The sequence below is a fragment of the Corvus kubaryi genome, unplaced genomic scaffold, assembly GCF_017639235.1.
Source record: "Corvus kubaryi isolate FWS band 111438036 unplaced genomic scaffold, C.kubaryi_AGA036_p1.0 37384, whole genome shotgun sequence".
NCBI lineage: Eukaryota > Metazoa > Chordata > Aves > Passeriformes > Corvidae > Corvus > Corvus kubaryi.
In genome coordinates this window covers 2,141,200-2,160,888 of record NW_024581126.1, presented here as the reverse complement: position 1 = coordinate 2,160,888, position 19,689 = coordinate 2,141,200, and the positions used below count along the sequence as shown (strand labels likewise).

At 37.5% G+C, this 19,689-nt stretch overlaps 1 protein-coding gene across 1 annotated transcript in view; it reads left to right on the top strand.

Moving 5' to 3' along the window:
* Positions 1-19,689, top strand: part of SPON1 (spondin 1) — a 175,505-nt gene that overhangs the window by 51,085 nt on the left and 104,731 nt on the right. The window contains exons 4-6 of the mRNA XM_042035479.1: positions 3,562-3,635; positions 4,309-4,431; positions 8,317-8,465. Coding sequence (XP_041891413.1) covers positions 3,562-3,635; positions 4,309-4,431; positions 8,317-8,465 — 346 coding nt within the window. The remainder of the gene's footprint in view (positions 1-3,561; positions 3,636-4,308; positions 4,432-8,316; positions 8,466-19,689) is intronic.

The following is a 19,689-nucleotide window of genomic DNA, read 5'->3' as shown; positions in this document are numbered from 1 at the left end:
CTTACAAATCCTCTTCCTTACGTCTTTTGTCACATCACTACACCCACAGCAGTAATTCAAAATAAGAGTATTTCTTTTCATGCTAGGATTTGACAAAAGGAGTGAGGAAAATAATCTAAAGCTGTTTCTATGGGGAAAAAAAAAAAAGAAAGAAAGAAAAAACTCTTAACTGACTCCTCTGTTTCTGGTATGAACTGGAACGTTCCCAAGGCTGGTCTGAATTTTTATGGTTTATGACATTTCCTGTTTCTTAATATCCCAAATGCAATTTCCGTGTCTTTGGCAGAGCTTTTCACAGCAGGATGGTACAATTGTTGTGGAACTGTGCTGCAGAGGGACATTCTTATTCCATGGAAGTCTTTCAAGGCAGCCTTTTCACACTGCCCTCAGATGTGGTCTGACCAAACTGAGCCAGGACAGGGACATTCCAAAGTAGTATTGCCAGAGCAAATATTACAGAAGTAACCAGATATTCTTGCATTTTGCTGTGAGAGCTACAAAACAGAAATAGTGACACTTTTTGGACAATTCATTTGGTTGGTTTTCTTTAATAAAAGCAGGTGCTGTCAGGTGTAGATATGCCTGTACCTCACAGTTTTGCTCCTTAGTTTGGTGATGGAAAAGCATTAGCACAAATCCAGAAGCCTTGCCTTGAAGAAATTGGGAAACAAACAGATTTTTTGAGTCAAATTTGATTCCTTTTTCTTTTTTGTTTTAATCCATCACTTTCTGATAGTCAGAGAGAGAAAAAAGTCAATAAGAAAAACAAGAACATGAAGAGCCACTTATATATATTAATATGGGAGGGAAAGCAATTGGATTACCCCTTCCTAGGTTCAGAGAGCACTGGATGTTTGAAGCAGGGGGAAGGATTTATGTAGACTAAGCAGATGTGTACCTTGTGTAAATTCTTAAAAGCTTTCTTGCCTCTCTCTAGAAGTCAGCCATTCCATTTTTAGCTGTTTTATTTAAACCTCAAAGCCAAAGGAAAGAATCCTTAGTCCAAACATCAGAACTTTTATAGCAGAATAAAAATTATGTCCAAAAAAAAAAAAAAGAAGGGGGAACAGAGGTAGTTATAAAAGCTAGCAAATACACTGAGCAGATGTTTTTGTCTGTGTTCAGTCTAGAAGCTGATTATTAAAACAGTTAATATTTTAAAATAATTTATGATTGAGTATTTGTAAAGTTCTGTGCCTGCTTTTGATATTTATGCAGCCATATAATGTATTTATCCTGGTGCATTTGGAATCACTATAAAAAATCCCATTTAAATAATTGGCTCACCATATAGTTTCAAACACAGCTGAAGAGACAATGACTCAGAAAGCTGTGAAGCTTTTGTTATTAGAAAAGGAACTGTTCCCTTGACATTTTACAGTGACAAACTAACTGCAGCAAAAAGGATAATACAAGTAGACTTCAGGCTTCAAACAATCTTTCTCTGTTTTTTTTTTTTAAATAACTGGTAACTGCTTCTCAAATACCCATAATACCTTTGTTATCTGCAAAATCGAGATCTTTATCAAACAGCTGATTTTATATTTGTTTGGATTAAGATAATAGAATAATTTAGGTTGGAAAGGACTTCTGGAAGACATTTAGTCCCTTTTTCTGCTTAAACTAGGTTACATCAGTTTGGTTGTTCCCTCAGTAGGTTGCCAAGGCGTGGATCTGATGAAGTTTTGAATATTTCCAGAGATGGAGGTTGCACAAGCTGTCTAGGCAGCCCATTCCAGGGTTAAATCTCTTTGATTATCCTCATGATGAGAGAGGTTTTCCTTGTATCAGCATGGCATTTCTTGTACCCCCACTTTCTGTCACCTTGCAGTGTAGCATCCAAAAAGTCTTTACATTTGGCTTTGGCTTTCACTATGAAGGCTGGAAAAGTTAAGGTAGCATGCCACTGTCACAGATTGGCCATTGGGCTCTATTCTTCCTGGCAGTAGTTCTGGTAGTTATGTTTGTTCTATTTTTTCCTCCTTATTTCTTATTAGAAACCCTGAAAGAGGTTTCTCAGGAAGTTTCTCACATACTTGGTCAGTGCCTTCTGCCACCCTTTAAGTTGTGCCTTGGCAGCTCCTAAATCAATAAAATACAGCTAATTCTGGGTTTCATTCACTTGCTGCTATTTGCTCCAGGCTCTGATTTATCCCTTCTTAAGATAAGGCCTGGGAATCTTCTTTCACCAAACATGGCAGGTCAGTCGTGTCCTTGCTTTTACCAAAATTCAGTTTGCTCTTCTCTGTTTCACGCTGCTTTTCCACAGTGTTGGTTGGTTGCCTGTGTTTGCCTTTCCCACATGTTCCTTTAGGAGATGTCAGCCCTGTTAAGGATTAACAGTTTTTTGCACCCTTTTCAGGTAGATGTAGCTGTAAGAGATTTGCAAAACCCAGTTATTCTCCTGGGTGCTTTATAAGGTGAAAAGAAGGATTCCTTCCTCTCCTACTCTGGCCTTACATCTTGGCAAAGAAAGTACAGTAAAACTGCATCTTATTTTTGATAAGTATGGGTGGGACGTTGTCAAAGGAAGGTTCCATGACTGCAACGACACATCTAAGCATGTACAGTCTTACTTTTCCTCTCACTTGAGCAGTCATGAGTGAGGAATAATTCTAGAGAGATGAAGAGAACTATTTGACTAATACTGAAGTAAGACAAGAAATTGGCCCTTGCTGTTTAGAGTTTTAAATACAAGTGATGGTACAAAATGTTGCTAGAAGAATGTGTATTTGTACAGGTAAACAAGGAAGAGTGCCAGCTCCCAAAGCACGTTGTCCTCAGGAGGCTCTCTGTCCATAGATTGTCCTTGAATTTAACCAAAATCTGTTTTCTTATAGAAAGAAGATAAAGTTTACATGTGAATTAAATTGTTATAGTTAAAAATGGTCAAAGAATCTAGTTAAAGTTTATTTGGGACTAAATATATCCAGCCCCCCTCAACTGAGGAACTGAGGCACCGAGGCTTGGAAATTTACATTTTGTTTGAACTATAAGCCTCAATAAAATCTTCTAGATTTAATTAATTTTAAAGCAACTTGTCTTTTGGAACCTGTGAATTGCTTTCAAAGATTCTACCTTATGCTAGCTTTTTCTACCTTCTGTTTTACATGATATTTGCACTGAGTTGCTGTCACAGATCAGAAGTACTTATCTCTTTAGAATGCCATGTAATTTCCTATGAACAGCTGCTTACTTTAGCTGAGCTGTTTTCTGACTGAAATCGAATATAACTTCAGTATTTAAATATAAGATTTGATTGAAATATTGAATGCTCAGTTGACTGTTATGCATTCCAAGAGCACAGATCCTCACCATATGCCTATGACCACTTCTCTAGGGGTGAAAATATTTTAGGTTTCTGTAAAATGCAATGAAATTAAAATGCAAATTGAGATAAAAATATCTTTAATCCCATATTGCGTAAACATGTTGTCAGTACAGGGAAGTATAACTATATCTTAGCAGTCCAGTTCTCTCCTTTTGCTAATTGATCACTAATTTTCTTTTTGCTTTAAGAAATAAATATATTTCAAATGATTTTTTTTTTCCCCTTTATAGAGCCAGTATTGTGCAGAAGCGAATAATTTATTTTCAAGATGAGGGCTCTCTCACCAAAAAAATTTGTGAGCAAGGTAAGGTAAAGTAAAAACATCTTTCTGACGACCTTGTTGTGCTTTGCATATTTCTCTTAACTCATTGTCTCAAACTAAGATTTGGAGGACTTGAACAGTTTCATCCAGGTTTAAATTTGGGATCTTTCTTTCAGTTATGTTCTTCCTTTCCACGTATACTGCATCTCATAGAATCTTCCTTGCCTCCCCCTAAATGTGATACTTGCAACTTTTTACCTGCTCTTTGTGTGATACCCATTGGTTTCCAGAGAACTTTGTTTATTGAATCCTGGGCTATTTCTTAAACCTAACTGTTGAAGCTGGTTATTGCATCCCACTGGAGAATTCATATTCTTTGGCTGTCAGAAATTTCCAGCCTATTGTGTTTTGAGATTAACTGAGGTTTGTCCTTATCAGATAAAAACCAGAAACAAACCCCTTTTGAATCTGAAGATAACGAAATTTTCACGCCTTCTACTTCAAAAATGCAGATTTAAATCATTTCATCCACTTAGAAGCATGGTACAGATATTTCAGGGTTGTAGTTGAGTCTAATGGCAAACTTAAAACTAAGCAAAGAAACCCCCATGTTTAACTCAGATTTATTTCCTGGAGTATTTATTATGGAAGCTTCACTGTCCTCGCTGGTTTTGAGTTGTAGCCATTTTCAGTGGGTACTTTGATGCTTTTTCAGACTCAGCCTCGGAAGGTGTGACTGACAAACCAATTCTGGATTGTTGTGCCTGTGGAACTGCCAAATACAGGCTGACATTTTATGGAAACTGGTCAGAAAAAACACATCCCAAGGATTTTCCACGTGAGTATCCTTCCTTTACTTGTACCATACAGGGGCTCTGAAGAGGGTTGGGGCTGGTTGTGTGACACAGAATCACTTATTTACAGCTCAGCAGTGTAAATTATGACATACATGGAATCCTGCTGACATTCAGCACTGAAAATCAATGGATCTTTCTGCACTGTACATTACCAGTAACTTCTATCAGTGTGCCTGACATTTTGAGCCCTTATGTGTATGAGATTGCATTTGCAGGATATCTTTGTGGGAAGAAAGGTTCCTTTGGTTTTTTTTCTTATTGGAAGCTTAGACTGGCTTCTAATGTAGGGGTAGGAGACAAGATTTTCAGAAAAAGGCCACAAAGCATGGGTTACACACTAATATTTTGATTTTTCAGCCATGCCAATCTATCCAGTTTGTTTTACTTCAAAGTATTTTGAATTATTTCAGTTAGAGTTGGTGAATTTCGAATCTTGCTGCCCAAGGATATTAATTGTATATATAGAACTAAGAATAGTTTGTCTTCTTTGTCTTTGTTGGTTGAATACCCAAATAAAAAACACCCTCTGAACTTTGCCTGCCTCGGTTTTTAAGTGTCAGAACTAAAGAATCAGTATTTTTGTTGCAAGTTTGCTTTTACCTAAGTATCTGTAAAAAGCTGAAGTTACAAAACTGTGTATTATGCACTTGGTCTTTCACTACTGACTCCACAGTCTGTGGGAAAAAAGGCTAGGAAGGTATTTAAGAATATGAGTCACATTTACAGGTCTTTAAACTTTGTTATGTTTTCTGTGGCTGATGCTTATTATAGAGACCTTTTATATTGATTAAAAAAAATATTATTATTGTCCCAGTGTCAGAATATCCTCATATAACTCAAATATGGTTTGTATCAGCTCATAGTTTTAACAGCCTAAGCAATATTGCTTGTGTTGAGTTTGAAGCACAGCATTGTTCAAATGCTGTTGGTCAGCATAATATGTGGGAGATAAAATAAGCAAAGCCAATAATTGCAGGAATGCTCTTTTAGGCTATTGGATGATTTAAATATCTGCTGAGTGTGAACTTTATGTGCACTATTTGCATGGATTCAGCTGGTGCTCAGAAACAGGCCATGAGAAAGTGACTGAAAGCTACGAAATTCCTGTGACTTAGTGATGTAATACTGAGCATAAATGGCCTTTTCTTTTACAGCCAAATCAGTGAACTCATGAAGGGTATGGATGCATGATGGAAAATAAGCAAGTTGCAATAGTTTGCTACAGTAGAGCCCTCTGTAGCCTGCTATCTCTCCCCAGTTACAAAATGCTGAATTAAATCAATATATTACTTAAACTGGAAAAGTGAAAAAATGCCCATTTGGTACTTACATGATTAATCCCAGTAATAACAGCTAATAAGATTTTACATTAAAATTTCTAAGTTGAGGAAAAGATCTCATTCAGATATAGTGATGTGAAAAATGAAAACTAGTCATTGGCATTGTTCTTTAAAATGCTGAGCTTGTGCAGTAATTACATCAAAATAAAATGTTACTCATTGTGGACTGTGGTAAATCACTAATGATTTGCCAAGCCACTCCATAAAAAATTCTGCTCTATTCTTGTACCATCAATAAGGCTGGAATAGAAAGCAGATCATAAACTTTGTTTTGCATCTTTTCTTTATTTTCTGATTTGTTTTTAAAAAGCCCTAAAGATTAAGCAGTTTGTGCAAAGCATCTCTTCTCTCTGGGTATCACCCATTTTTGATAACAGAAATCCACATGCTCTTCATCATGATACGATATGATATGAGCACATCTGTGAAATGTGTCAGAGGATAAATTCTCATGTTGTGATGGCACCTTGATTTTTCTGCAAAAATACACAAATAAGTCTATAAATTGAGAAACTACTCAAAACTACAAGAATGAAATGAAATAACAGCACTGGAAAGCTGTCAGTGTTCTGTTCGCTGTCTTAAGACCTAGAGGGTGACATTGGATGCAAAATAGCTCTGGCCTTGTACTGCTCAGATTATCTCATGCAGAGAAGTTTCTTTGATGGTTAGAGGAAAAAGCTTAGGAAATACCAAGTTGTCTCTGTGTTCTCATAAGAAATGGATGGTTCAAGGTGAGGAGTGAAACACTTGCAAATGCAGAAGAGTTTTGTGAAGAGTTTAGGGAAGATGTGGTGTGATGTGGAACAGCTCATTTGGGCAGGTAGGGCGGCCAGGAGCTTTCTCTGCAGAGCCAGTGTCTTCAGGGAGGGCTCCTTGGTGGAAGAGGCTGTGCTCTGATTGCAAAGGCATCAGATGTTCCTGTCCTGTTCGGGGCAGGGAGGGAGAGAATCTTTGGAGCACAGGGAACAATTCCTTATCCATTTGACTAAAGACTTACAGGCGCTCAGGTTCCTCTCTGTGGTGACACATTTTTGTTTTGTAGGGACTATTCTCTTTCAAAAAGTTTCAGTGCCACTTGCTGTGTTTCAGGGTAAGCTGCTGTCTGTGGCTTGTGGGGCAGTCAGACCCCTGTGCTAGGGAGAGAGGATGGGCAAAGCTGGAGTTCCCACCACTGGAGCTGAGTGACAGCACCTCTCTGTGCTTTGACAGGGTGCCACTGTATATTTGAGGACCAATTGCTAGATCTCAGATCAAGAAATCATCTCCTGACATTGCAGTCTCTTCAGCTATGGAGGAGGGAACGTTTAGTTTGGTTTTATTCCACATTTAGGGCTCAATTACTGCTTAGCTTTAGTTGATTCTGAAAACGTCAGGCCTGCTACAATTCAGAGCTCTGTAGGTGTATTTTGGTCCAAGTTTAGGACTAAGGAAGCTGTGAAGGCTCTGTGTGCTGCTCTGCTAGGCCATCTCCCTCATCTATCTATTCTGCTTCCTACACTTTTCTAGCTTTTTTTCCCCTGCTGTTGGTGTTCATTTTTATTTCTAATCTATTTTCTACTCTCCCATGATTAGGTTCCTGCATCTGATTTTATACAATTCTCTACACTGTCTTCTTCAATTTCATTGTTCCACCCCTCACATCTTAAATTTGCATTCCTTTTATTTACTTCATTATTCATTTTTCATTCATTTATTCAGTTTGCAGCTGTTTTTACTGCTGCTCTCTACCTTTCACATTGCAAAGAAAAATGTTAAATAATTGTCTCACTCCATCATTCTGACTCCCTCATCTCCTATAGTCCTTCCCTTATTACCAGACTGTCTTCTTGTGTGAGCAGTTCATTTTCTCACCCTTTTCCTTTAAGCCCATATATCTGCAGAAGGTTATTTGACACTTAACTGAATTAATTTTTATTTCCAGGACTGTGGGACTTCTGTGACTCCTTATTTCTGCTCAATTCTCTTTTCAATTCCATCTTATTTCTCTACTTTTTCTTTAAACTTTTTTTTTTTTTGTTCAACAAGACAAGAAACAAGAATGGGAATCCTTATGCTTAGCTCTACAACTCTTATGAGAAATCTGAGCAAGAAAACTCTCTGACTATAGAAGTGAATACAGCAAAATTTACTTTGGTGCCTTCAGTAAGGAAAAAAACTTGCTGTTATATCTGAGGGTGACCACTGAAGTCTTCCCTTGCAGGTTTCCTTTTAAAATATTTGACATAGAAACTTAAAATTAAAGGTTTCCTAAACTTTCTGAAGTGAGATTTTTGGTGAAGAAAAACTATACTAAGCCTATTTGTTTTGTGGGGCTGCTTTATGCTCGATTTCTGTCAGTCACTGGCTTGTTCTTACTGCTCTGAAGATGTGGTGTGTTGGTGTAGTGAGAACTGACAGCATGCAAAACCCTCAAGAGTGGGGACTTCAAAACTTTATTAAAAGTCAGGAATTATGCTTTGAGGCTGTCTTGATGGTTGTTTGATTTGTTTTGTTTTGTTTTGTTTGTTTTTTTCCCCCGAAAAGGACGCACCAACCACTGGTCTGCGATCATTGGTAGTTCTCACTCCAAGAACTACATCCTGTGGGAGTATGGAGGATATGCCAGTGAAGGTGTCAAACAAGTTGCAGAGCTGGGGTCCCCTGTGAAGATGGAAGAAGAAATTCGACAGCAGGTAGGTGTATTTCAGTGCATACTTCAAAAAAAGGATCCTCTCTTGACCTGCGAACAGTCTGTCATTGACAATGCCTCTGAATGTAATTTTGCCAAATAATTCTCAGTTAAGTAGAGAAGGAGCTCTTCCTGTCTTTCTAGACTTGTTCTTATACTGGCAAGAGTTTTTGTCTAGGAAAGGACAAGTAAGTGGCAGCATTCTAGACTTAGAAAATCTGTGTGCCACATGAAGCATAAATCAGAGGTAGCAAAGTAAAACTCACCTATTCAGGCTTAATTGGGAAGAATCATGAAAGTTTTTGCTAAGAGAAAACCTTGAAGACGGCCAGCAATATCCCTGCCTTAAAACAGTGACGGATTATGTATCATTGAGATACACTTTGCAGAATGCTACATTTTGCTTTTTGATGAATCACCTCATGTTGTGTTATACAAATACATACAGTGCTGTGTTTCCCTGTTCATCATTATTTGTGTTCACAAGCATGCTTTCCTTAATAACCTCTTTTACAAAGAAAATAATCTATTCCTTAATTTTGAACATGTGCACGAAGCCCTCTGTACATACAGTCACTTTTTCCACATTTGTGTGGATCTTTCCTATATTTGACACTTCTGAAGATGAAGTCAGCAAAAGTAAAAGCAGTGTTCAAGATGATATTGTTGATTAATCATTCTTCCTTCTGGTAACTGCTGCATGTCAAAGACACAGTATTTCAAGACCTACAGGGTAGGTTGTATACAGGATTACACAAAGAGATACAAAAAAAATAAAAAAATTCAATTATATTTATATAAACAGTATAAAATTACCTCAGAGACTGTTTTGCTCACGAGAAAACTTGTATAGTGAAAAGCTTTGTGTGCTAAATTCAATTTGCTTTTTTGTGATGCTTAAGTGTATATAATCATGGTACAAGAACAGCTGGTGTATTTGACAAGAAACTCCCAAAGCCACGAAAAATAAAATAAAACCAGCTTATAACTTAATATATAAAAGGGATAGAAAAGGAATATGAAAGGGAAAAAACAATTTTATTGTGGGGCAAAATGTGATCATGGATGCATTATTTTTTAACCCATCATAAACCTTGGTGTGCTTGGAAATAGAAAGTAGGCCTTGATCCTATGCCGAAAAGTGGCTGGGTTTTATCCCAGCAATATAATATAAACCCAGATGGATGAAAATGATAGCAGAATATTGTGTATACCACATGTAACTTACATTTTTGCTGCTTACTTGGGAAATCAGTATTTTCTTGTAGTAGGCCCACATGGAATGAAGGAAATCAGCAATTTTGTATTGAAGAAGATAAATTCTGTTACAGTCTTGATGAATACTCTATAAAATAGGGGTTTGGCACATCTGAATTGGGACTATTCAAAGATTAGGTCTTCTTTTGAAGCAGCAGGAGCAAGGGGGAGGTATGGGGTGAGGAGCAAGCAGAGGTGCATTTATGAAAGGTGACGCTGAGTAGTGGGAGAAGGGCAGTGAATTTGAAGGGAATATGGAAAAAAATGAAAATCATGCCTCTGCTTTCCAAACCTGGCTTCTTTGTCATTATGTGCCATGTGTTTGCAAAAAGGGGATGTATTTATACCCAGGATTCAAATCAGAGCACCTTGTGGCTTTCAAAGCACTTCAGATCAATAACTGGCTACAGTTTCAGGGGCTGCTGAGATTGAACATGAAATTAATGAACGTAGCAGTTAATTCCAACACTGGGATGTCTGATTGGGTCAACCCTGCAGTAATTCATGATTCTCCTGGGTCAGTTTATCCAAGCAATGAGCCTGTGTTCTAACTGGCTGTTACCTAGAACAGTGCAGCATGTCATCAAATGCCATAACATTTTTATTGAGATTATTTGAATTTTTTTTCTTTTTAACATATTCTTAAGCTGCACTGATATTTTTGAGAGATTTTGAGGTAAAATTCTGCAACCAAGACAGCAGAACTAGTTATGCCAGGAGCTAATTTGCTGACATGTAAGTCAGGCTGGTATTTTTTTTTCTTTTTTAATTGCACTTTGTCCCTTACAGTATCCCTACAATTTGATAATGTTGTTTCCTTCCCCACGTTTCAATTTACCCAGGATCTATTTGCTCCTTTTCCATTTCTTACTCTACCTCTCTTTCCCCTCTCTGCTGTCCTCCCAGTCCTGTGTTGTGGGTTGATGGGAGGATCAGTTCATTAAACTCATTCTCCAAGCAGCTTTGATGTTTTTGAAAGCACAGGAAAGGCAGCTTTTGTAATTCTGGTGCCTGGACTCAGAGCTCTCTCACTGCAGTTAAGGCACTTCTTCCAGGGCCACACCTGGATTTGGGAATCTGCTGGGTGTCTACTTTGTTTTGTAGGGAGTTTCTTAGGTGAACACAGACACATATTTATGTAACCGGCATCTGTCACAGGCCTTACCCAAGGTTTTATTAAAGAAAAAAATCTAATTATTTATATGCTTTATTACCAAAAATTTGTAGTGTATACAAAACCAACAACAACAACAAAAAGGTCTGTCTTTCAAGGAGCTTTGTTAAGAAGTGTCCTAACAATTACGCGTCATTAAATAAAAGATCCTCAAGCGTGAACATTTGCTCCCCCTATGACAGGATGCTGCATCATCATCAGTTTTTCTTCTTGACCTGGCACCTTGGGCTGCTCTGGTTTGTGTTGTTACTGTAAAGAGCCTGTGTGAGATTTTTGCATGGATGATCCTGGGCACTGTAAACTTGCTTTGTAGTTTGTTTATCTGGGAGAACTTAAAGGAACTAATCAGCCTTTTTGTTAAAGTGTTCCTGGCAGCCTGGAAGGAAAGCCAGGCCACATAAGAGTTGTACTAAAACAATCTGTCAAGTGGTTGATGTGTACAATAGGATAATTCATGCGTTACACTGTAGGGGTTATAAATGAACAAAGGATGGAAGAGGAATTATGTGAGGGGAGGAATGTGCTCTGCCCTCACATATCTCTGAGATATATTCACACTCTCACTTTGAGAAATTCTGAATTCTCCAGAACCCATCATTTGATAAACAGGCTCGTAGGAAATGAATGCAGAATTTGAAGGGGAAATTTTGCATTCAAATTGGGATTGCTCTGTTTAAACAAATGAATAAAAAACCAAGATGGTTAAAACATGAATCAGAAGGAGTAAAGTGTAATTCTAAGTCTCATATCCTAGGCTAATGGGACAAGATTCAAATAGAAACATTGTTTTAAATATCTCTCACCTTAAGAGAAATAATTTGGTTTTGCCTAATTATCTCTGAATAAATATGCAGTCATTTTGCCAACAATTTTTTTTTTTTAAACCAAGATAAGTAATATTCTGTAGCTTGCATCTTTCTCCAGAAAAAGCAGTGTGTACTCTCTGCATGCTCCCTATGGAGCCATAGGTGACATTCTTACAGGTTTGGTTTAATGCTCTCTGAAATGTCAGTCAGTGGGATGACTTCTTAGATTGTCTGCAGCATCCCCAGATGAAAGCTGACTGTGCCGCCAGACCTTTCAGAAGAGCAAGTTCTGTTTTTCACGAAGATGCTTGTAAAGTTTTAGACACATGATAATGTGTGAATTGAAGGTGAAACCTGAAACAACAAAAAATTTCTATAGAAAAAAATGTGCAATTGTTATGACTCCATCCAAACATTTGTCTCTACAAAATAGTCCTGATTTGGATTATTTTAATAAAAAAAGAAAAGAGAGTAAAAATTAAAGTAACTTCATAGTTGGATTCATCCTGATTGATTGATTTTTTTTAAGGTCATTTCAGTATTTCAGTTGAATAGTTACCATTTTATTACCCATTTTGTAAGGCAGTGCTGTGTTCTTCCACAGAAGAATGGGGTCACTAGATTTTCCTGGCTGAGGCTGGTAAATCACCTGAATTACAAAGAGAAATCTGCAGGATATTGATCACCTTTTATTACAGCACTGGGCAAATTACTGTGTTTACTGAAACAAGCTCAAAATTTGCTTTTTGAATCAGCTGCTATTGTGTGCTTAGAGAGGCTAAAATTAGCCAACCTGGGAGGTTCAACTCAGTTGACTTGTGCTTGACAGAACAGCTGAAAATTCTCCCTGAACACTTCACCTCAGAGGCCAGGATACCCCTGACACAATGCCTGGGAATTAGGCTGGGAATTGCACTGGGAAACTGCGGTTGTTGTTGAAATAGTTCAGTCTCTGTTCAAAAGAACTAAAAAATTAGTGACAACATGGTGGCTTGGCCTTCATTGCAGGAGGAGATTGGAACAAATGAAGGGTCTTTTGCCATGAACTAATACTGACATTCCTGCTGTTATTCTTACTGATGGAAACCAGAAGGAATTGGCCACCTGGGATGTTTTACCTTTGCCTAACCAAACCTTCAGTTAATGGCATTAACACACACACACAGAGCCCCTTTCTCGTCAGTCCCCAGGGAGGGCATTTTTGTTCCCACCCAGATTTCAGAGGCACCAGCCTCTCCCTGTTGAAAAGACAGGAAAATTATTGTGGCCATGGAGTCTGATATGAAAAGCATCACTGTGGCTCTTCCAAACGATCCCAAAGCCCTTTAGGTCTCTGTGCAAAGCCCATAGAAATGTTCAGTGGTTTTGGACTTGGTGTAACAGTGAAGCAGCAGAACTCTGTCCCAGCATGCTTCCCACTTTAGTTACAGCCTGACAGCATGGTTTTAGTGGGGTATTTATTCTAATTCTGGACAGATCAAGCTGCTTGGTCATAAATTTGTTTTTAGACTTCTGTTTGCTCAGTTAGACTGCTCTGCACTCTGTGCATACACCTCTGAATTACGGTATTTTTTAATGCCTTTTGAAAAGGTTAAATGGTAGATTTATCATCCTTTCCTTTTGGAAGATATACCTTATGTAATAATTCAAAATCTCTGGCATTTTGGTAATTAGGAATTTTGAAACCCTTGTATACTGTGCTAAATTTCATAAGGTATTTCCGCCAGAAAGAAATTGTTGTCTACTTGTGTCATAAAGAGAAGCTTTATGTGCCGATAAATAACACGTACAACAGGGCTCAGAACCTCTCTTCTAGAGGGGGGGGTTCCATCTTTTAATAAACTTCTATTGGAAACTGCAATTAGAATGATTCAGTTTGTGCTGTTTTCTTTAAAAAACAAACAAAAGTGTTCATCCCAACTCCATTCTTTTTTTAGTAGCTGATGACAATAAAGATGTGCTTGTCTAATAAAAAGTGAACTGATGCAATCTGAGCCACAAAACACCTTTTGTTAGCCTAAAAGCCGTTGAAGGTAATGACTCTTTCACAAAATTAAGCTCTGACAAACTATTATTAAGTGGTGTATTATTTTCTGGGCCAAAACATGAAAGATTCAACACACTTGTATTAGTTCAGACAATAAAAACTGAACAGAAAAATTTGTGCTTATTTGGGTACTCTGAAAATACCGTTGTCCTATGGATAAACTGCTGGTGATGAGAGCACAGTCCTTGTTCCACTGTTACTCCATGTGTGGTTCTTCTGTTTGTAGGGTTGTGAGAGGTGGCAGATGTTGAACACATTTTGTGCAAAATGTTTTTTCTATTATTGTGGTAATCTCCCTGGTCTGGAACACCAGGCAACATATAATTTTGAACTTTTATTTAGCCTTTGGTCAAAACTTTAGCAAAATAATGGCTTAGTTAATAATGCTTTTTCTCTTCATTTCTTCTTGCCTTCCCTCATCCATTGTCAGCTGGAGACTGTTCTTTCTGGTAATAAACAAGGAGAGATAATATTTGAAAAACTAAACTAATTTTATTTGTTTAATTTTCTGTGCTTTAATCAGCCTTTTGCTATTTGATTAATCAATAAGGCACCTTGATTTTTAAAGCTCCAAGTTGTGAGTTCTCATGTTGCTTAATGAATTCCAAAGGTTTCACACCTCTAACTTTTATGGGAGTCTTTGAGTATTTTTTTTTGTATTTATTATTTGCCCTCTGAATTTATTATTTATTATTTGCCCTCTGAATTTATTATTTATTTTTGTATTTATTATTTGCCCTCTGAATAACTGCCCAGTAATTGATATGAAACGATTTGCATAACCAAACAATGAGTTACAGTGTTAAGTTAGCTCAACATTTAATTTCTCCTTCATTTGCCTCAATTTGTCTTGCTGCTTATTTTCTTCTGATCATCACAGACCGTCCATTTCTAATATAAAACGGGGAGAAGCACACCTTTTCAGTAATCAGGTTCTCTTTGAATAAAAGATTTTCAAACTTTTTTTGCAGAAAACAGACCCTTCAAGAAAAAAAAAAAAAGCAGTCTAAACACAAAGACCTGTCTTCTCAGTGAATTCTGATGCTAAATTGTGTAGAAATGGGACTTATCAAAATTCCTACCATTTTTTCAATCTCTCTAATAGCTCAGAGGCCCATCAAAGCTTATGAAGATTTTCTCTGGCTCTTTGATATCTGTCTGGATTGCAGCAAAGCAATGCTAGAGGAGGGCAACTGTTGCTTATGGTAGATCCATTCATTTGGGTGCATGCAATAATTTTGGTTCTCCAGTACACAGACATAAAAGTTGCAAGGAAATGTCACTTGTTTGGGACAATATGATTGGGTTGCTAGACATTATTTGCTAATTTTTGTGTTTTAAAATACCTTACCTTTTCATTTCCTGCAGTTAGATCTTATCATGCTGTTCTGCTGTCACAAAATTATTACCATCCTGTGGCAGATTCATCCAGTGGAAAGATGTGATGAAATTACTTGCAAATTATTTTCCTTCAGTCTACCACTGTTATACTTTTAAAACACGAGCATTTTAGGTGATTCTTCTTGTGCTGCTGATACTGAGGGACCAGCTCCACCTGATAGCAGAAGTTCAGCACTCCTAACACCAGACTCTGGTTAGAGAAATTAGTTGTGTTAATTGCAACTATTCTGGTTTGGAATGGCATCTCTGAATCCTAATATGGCAGAGCAGCTGCATTTGAGTGACTCTGAGGCACTCAGGAACTGTCTTGTAGCAACACAAGCTGAATGTTAAGCAACACAAGATGAATGTTAAGTAACACAAACTGCAGAAGAGGTAACACCAATAATGCTGAATTGTTTGTCAGGTATACAGAGCAGATGGTTGGGCTCCTCCTTCTGTGGGAGACACTGCCCAAACTCCTGTGGACTTTAGCAAAGTCTGCTTTTTAAGGGTCAGAGTACAACTAAAAATTAAATTAGGGACCAGTCGATTTCTCTCTGAGTAGTTTCCTCTGCAGTGGCTCAACCTGTAATTAAAATGCAGTGGCTGAGTAGCCGGTGGCATTCAGCTGCCTATTAAGGAGATGCTGCAAAGGCTAAACAAGGGTCTGAACTCTCATTAGCAGCATTTGTCAGGAACCACAGGATCTTCCTTGTTTTCTCTCTTGTTGCATTGTAAATATTGTTCAAAGGAACAGCATGCAATAACAGCTGAGGCTGAAGAGTCCTACCAGCTCATTTGACTTGCAAATGCTTAATTATTCAGACAAATTTTCAACATGAACAAAAACTAAAGAAATAACCCACAATGCAAAGTTTGTCATTCTGGGATTAACTTTCTGGGGGGTTGTTTGCTTAGAAACCTCAGTTCAGAACTCCCACTCTGTATCAAATGCTTATTTCCACCGAAATTTCAGCAGAACATTTAGAAAAATACCATGTACAAATATCAAACATACAAACACTGCTTAGCCTGTGTCCTTTCCCAAGACAGCTCTTCTCAGTTAGATATCTCGATCACAGAGACTGATTTAAAAATTTATTTACTGCATTTAATGTTCAGAGAATAGAAATGTTCAGGTATTATGTTGCATCTGTATTAATATGTAATAGATCAACTAGTTCAAGAGACTGAACAGGGAGGATATTCATAAGTCTTGAAATGAAGTTTTAACTTTGTTTTCCTGGATTGCTTTTCTAGCCTGAATCCAAAAGGACTCTAATGTGTTGTAGTTTCTGTCAGTCAAAACCAGAAGCAGGAATACTTATTTTTAGTGGGGGGAAGGTTAATGTTATTGGCTAGACTTTAGCTCAGGAAAGAACAACGTGCTTGCAGGTTGTGCGTTTCTTTGAAGTTCACCAGTCAAATATGGATGGAAAAGAACTTATGCATGAATTTAGGGACTGTAATAAATGCTGCAGCCTGAAACAGCTTCAAGGGTTAACACCGGCTTGGATGAAAATGTCTGCTGTTGTAATTAACTGCTAGTGACAAACTCTAGATTCCTTTTAAGACGATGTTTCTGGATTCTCCCTCAGTCAGCTCTCTCCTTTAAACACACCTCAGCTTATTATATTCTTGCTTCAGTCAGTGACACCTTCAAATAAATACCCCTCCTTATAGCATGGGGTGTATTCTGCTATTTCAGGAACATTCTGTGGGAAAGGAGCCATACAGAAGTTACTGGAAAGGAGCCAATCGAGAGTAGAGAGGGTCCAGTGCAAGTGGTTACTTGCATTGACATTCACCCCTATTTGATGCCAGTATTTTAGCAAATGATATAAAACAATGGGCTCAAAAGTAGGTATATTCATAACTAGAAATGTTCTACAGAAAATTTGTTTTCAAATAAAAATGTGGAAATTTAAGGGAGATATTAGGCTGTACCACAACAAGGAAGTTGATGGATAAACACTGGGTACCTCAAATGTTTATTTTCTTCTTTCTGAGTGAGAAGAGGCCATCACTATATCTGGAGTTGTCTCAGGGGTGTTTAAACACCTTGCACCTTACCAATATAGTGAGTCATCTTGTTTGGACAAATCAGTCTATCCTCTTAATATGGTTTCTTCTATAAAATACTCCTCAATCTTAGGAAAGGACAAAAAAATTAGCTAAGAGACTGGATAAATTAATCTATTTACAGAAATGGGATGCATCTTAAAATTACTGTTTGTGCTATATTCCCTATAAGTTGGCAATACTAATTTAGATGTTGAGGATGCAATGATTTTTGTCCTTCTCTCCTTTATAACTGTACTCTTGAATACTTTCAATAGTTTTAGTGCATTCGGTGCTTTAAAAGTATCTTATTTAAGTATCAACATAGAAAACAGAATTTTTTAAAATTCTATTTTTGAATTCTGTTGAACTATGGAAAGAAGAAAGAGTTTTTAAGCATTTTTAAATTACAGACTGAGAGAACATTTGGGCTACACAGTTAATGGTGTTATTTTGATTCACAAGCCAGATCAATTATTGATATTATTTGCAGGTTTGTGGGTTGCTTATTGAATATCTGACAGATGCACCTCTAAACCAAGCAAGAATCAGAAAGAGTGAGTGCATTTGTGCTTTAGGATGGTTTAAACTGAACAATATGAGATGGGATTTTAGTGCTCTTGTTTGGATATATATTCCTGCATTATTTGACAGTGGAGGGATAGTGGAAGAGAATGGATGATTTCTTGAAGAACTTAATTTTCAGCATACCTTGATCAGAACTGCAAATTTTCTGTGAGAGAGGAATGAAGGCAGGGAAAATGGGCCGTCGTGGGTTTGCAGAAGGTGGAAGACAAACCCTTGTACTTCTAATCCAATACTGACTTAAATCCCCAGACGCTTTTTAGTGCACTTTTTCTTGTTCCTTACATTTATGCTTCAAAACATCAAAAAATGCAGCATTTTAGTGTTCTTCCAAAACAATTAGTTCAGTTTAAACACTCAGCTGCATCACTGCTGTTACTCCATGCTCACAGCTTTACTTTCTCAGAGCAATTTTCAGAACATGGGAATTTCTTTGCTTCTTTTCTTCCAGCAGCTGAGAATCGTCCTCTAAAAGCAGCTTTCCACAGCTCTGTGCAGTGCATTCTGCTGAAGACTTCACAATGTGACTCGTGCTTTTAAAATAAAAACTAAAGGAAGAAATAGATCTTTGTCATCATTAGCTTAAAGCAATGTACACAAAGTGGAATGTATGTGTGTATAAAAATGTGTATAATATACAAAAACATACATTGCTCTTCAATATACATAGTTTAATGTTTAGACATGAGGAAACTGTTTATAATAAGTTCATTATCCATGTAAACTACATCAAAAGTCTGTAGCTAGACATAAAAATGTAACCAGATCCACTATCTAGAATCTGCTTGAGCATCACTAGCTTTTGCACTTTTATCAAGGGGCTGACTTGTCACTGATTAATATACAGCCATGAATAGTAGTAATCTGCTTTCTCAAACCCAAGATGCACACATCTCCCCAGTCTTTAGATTAAGAAAGACATCCAGAAATTTTTAAAAATTATTTGCCACTGAGGCTTATTGCTACATCTTCATTTCTCCTTGGCTTAAAAAAATCCACAATACTGCAAAGAAATAAAGTCTCATGGTTATTTAAGCTATGTGACAAGACTTTGTGCTGAAATACTCATGAAACAGCTTGTGTTGATGGGAAAGTGAAAGTTGAATTTTTTTTAATGTACATGAGTTTGAATCCCACACACAGATCTTCTTAGAATTGTAGTACAGAGGCTTTTTCATTTTCCAAATGGAAATGCAATTTTTCTACATCCCATATAAATTCACTTTAATAATCACTCCTTAAAATTAAGGTTTGCTATGTTATTAGCCAAATAAAAAGGTTTCATTTGAGTTATACGGGCAAAGAAATATACCCACAGTAGACACCTATTCATAAGACAAAAAACCTGTCAGTAAATTTTCTGTCAAGTGCCACTTTTAATATTTCCTGTTTCTTTTTCTCTCCATAAAATGTTGGGCAGACTTGGTGCACGTCCCATTCATGTCAGTGATACTCCTGTTCCTTCGTTCAGTCGGGAGCCTGCCTGGGTGAGTCAGTGCATGTTGGCACACTGGAGACTCCTCTGCCTGGGACAGCCTGGGCATGTGAGGGTTGGACTGACTTTAACCCACAGCAGCTGTGCTGCTTTAACTCCTCAGCTCAAGAGGTGTCCTGGAGAGGTGGCTTCCCTGTGTTTTAGCTTAGTAGTGTTCCAAGACACTGAAAGACAGCAAGCAAAGGAAGGAAGCTGCACAAAGGGGTTCTAGAGCAGAGTAACAGTTCTGACAGGCGATTTACCCTGCCGTAGCTCATTGGGGCTTTTGCAGACAAGTTCAGAGTAGGAGAAGGATGGGGAGAGACTATTTACAAGAACATGTAGTGACAGGAGAAGGGGGAATGGCTTAAAACTTAAAGGGTTTAGATTGGATATTAGGAAAAAATTCTTTACTGTGAGGGTGGTGAGGCCCTGGCACAG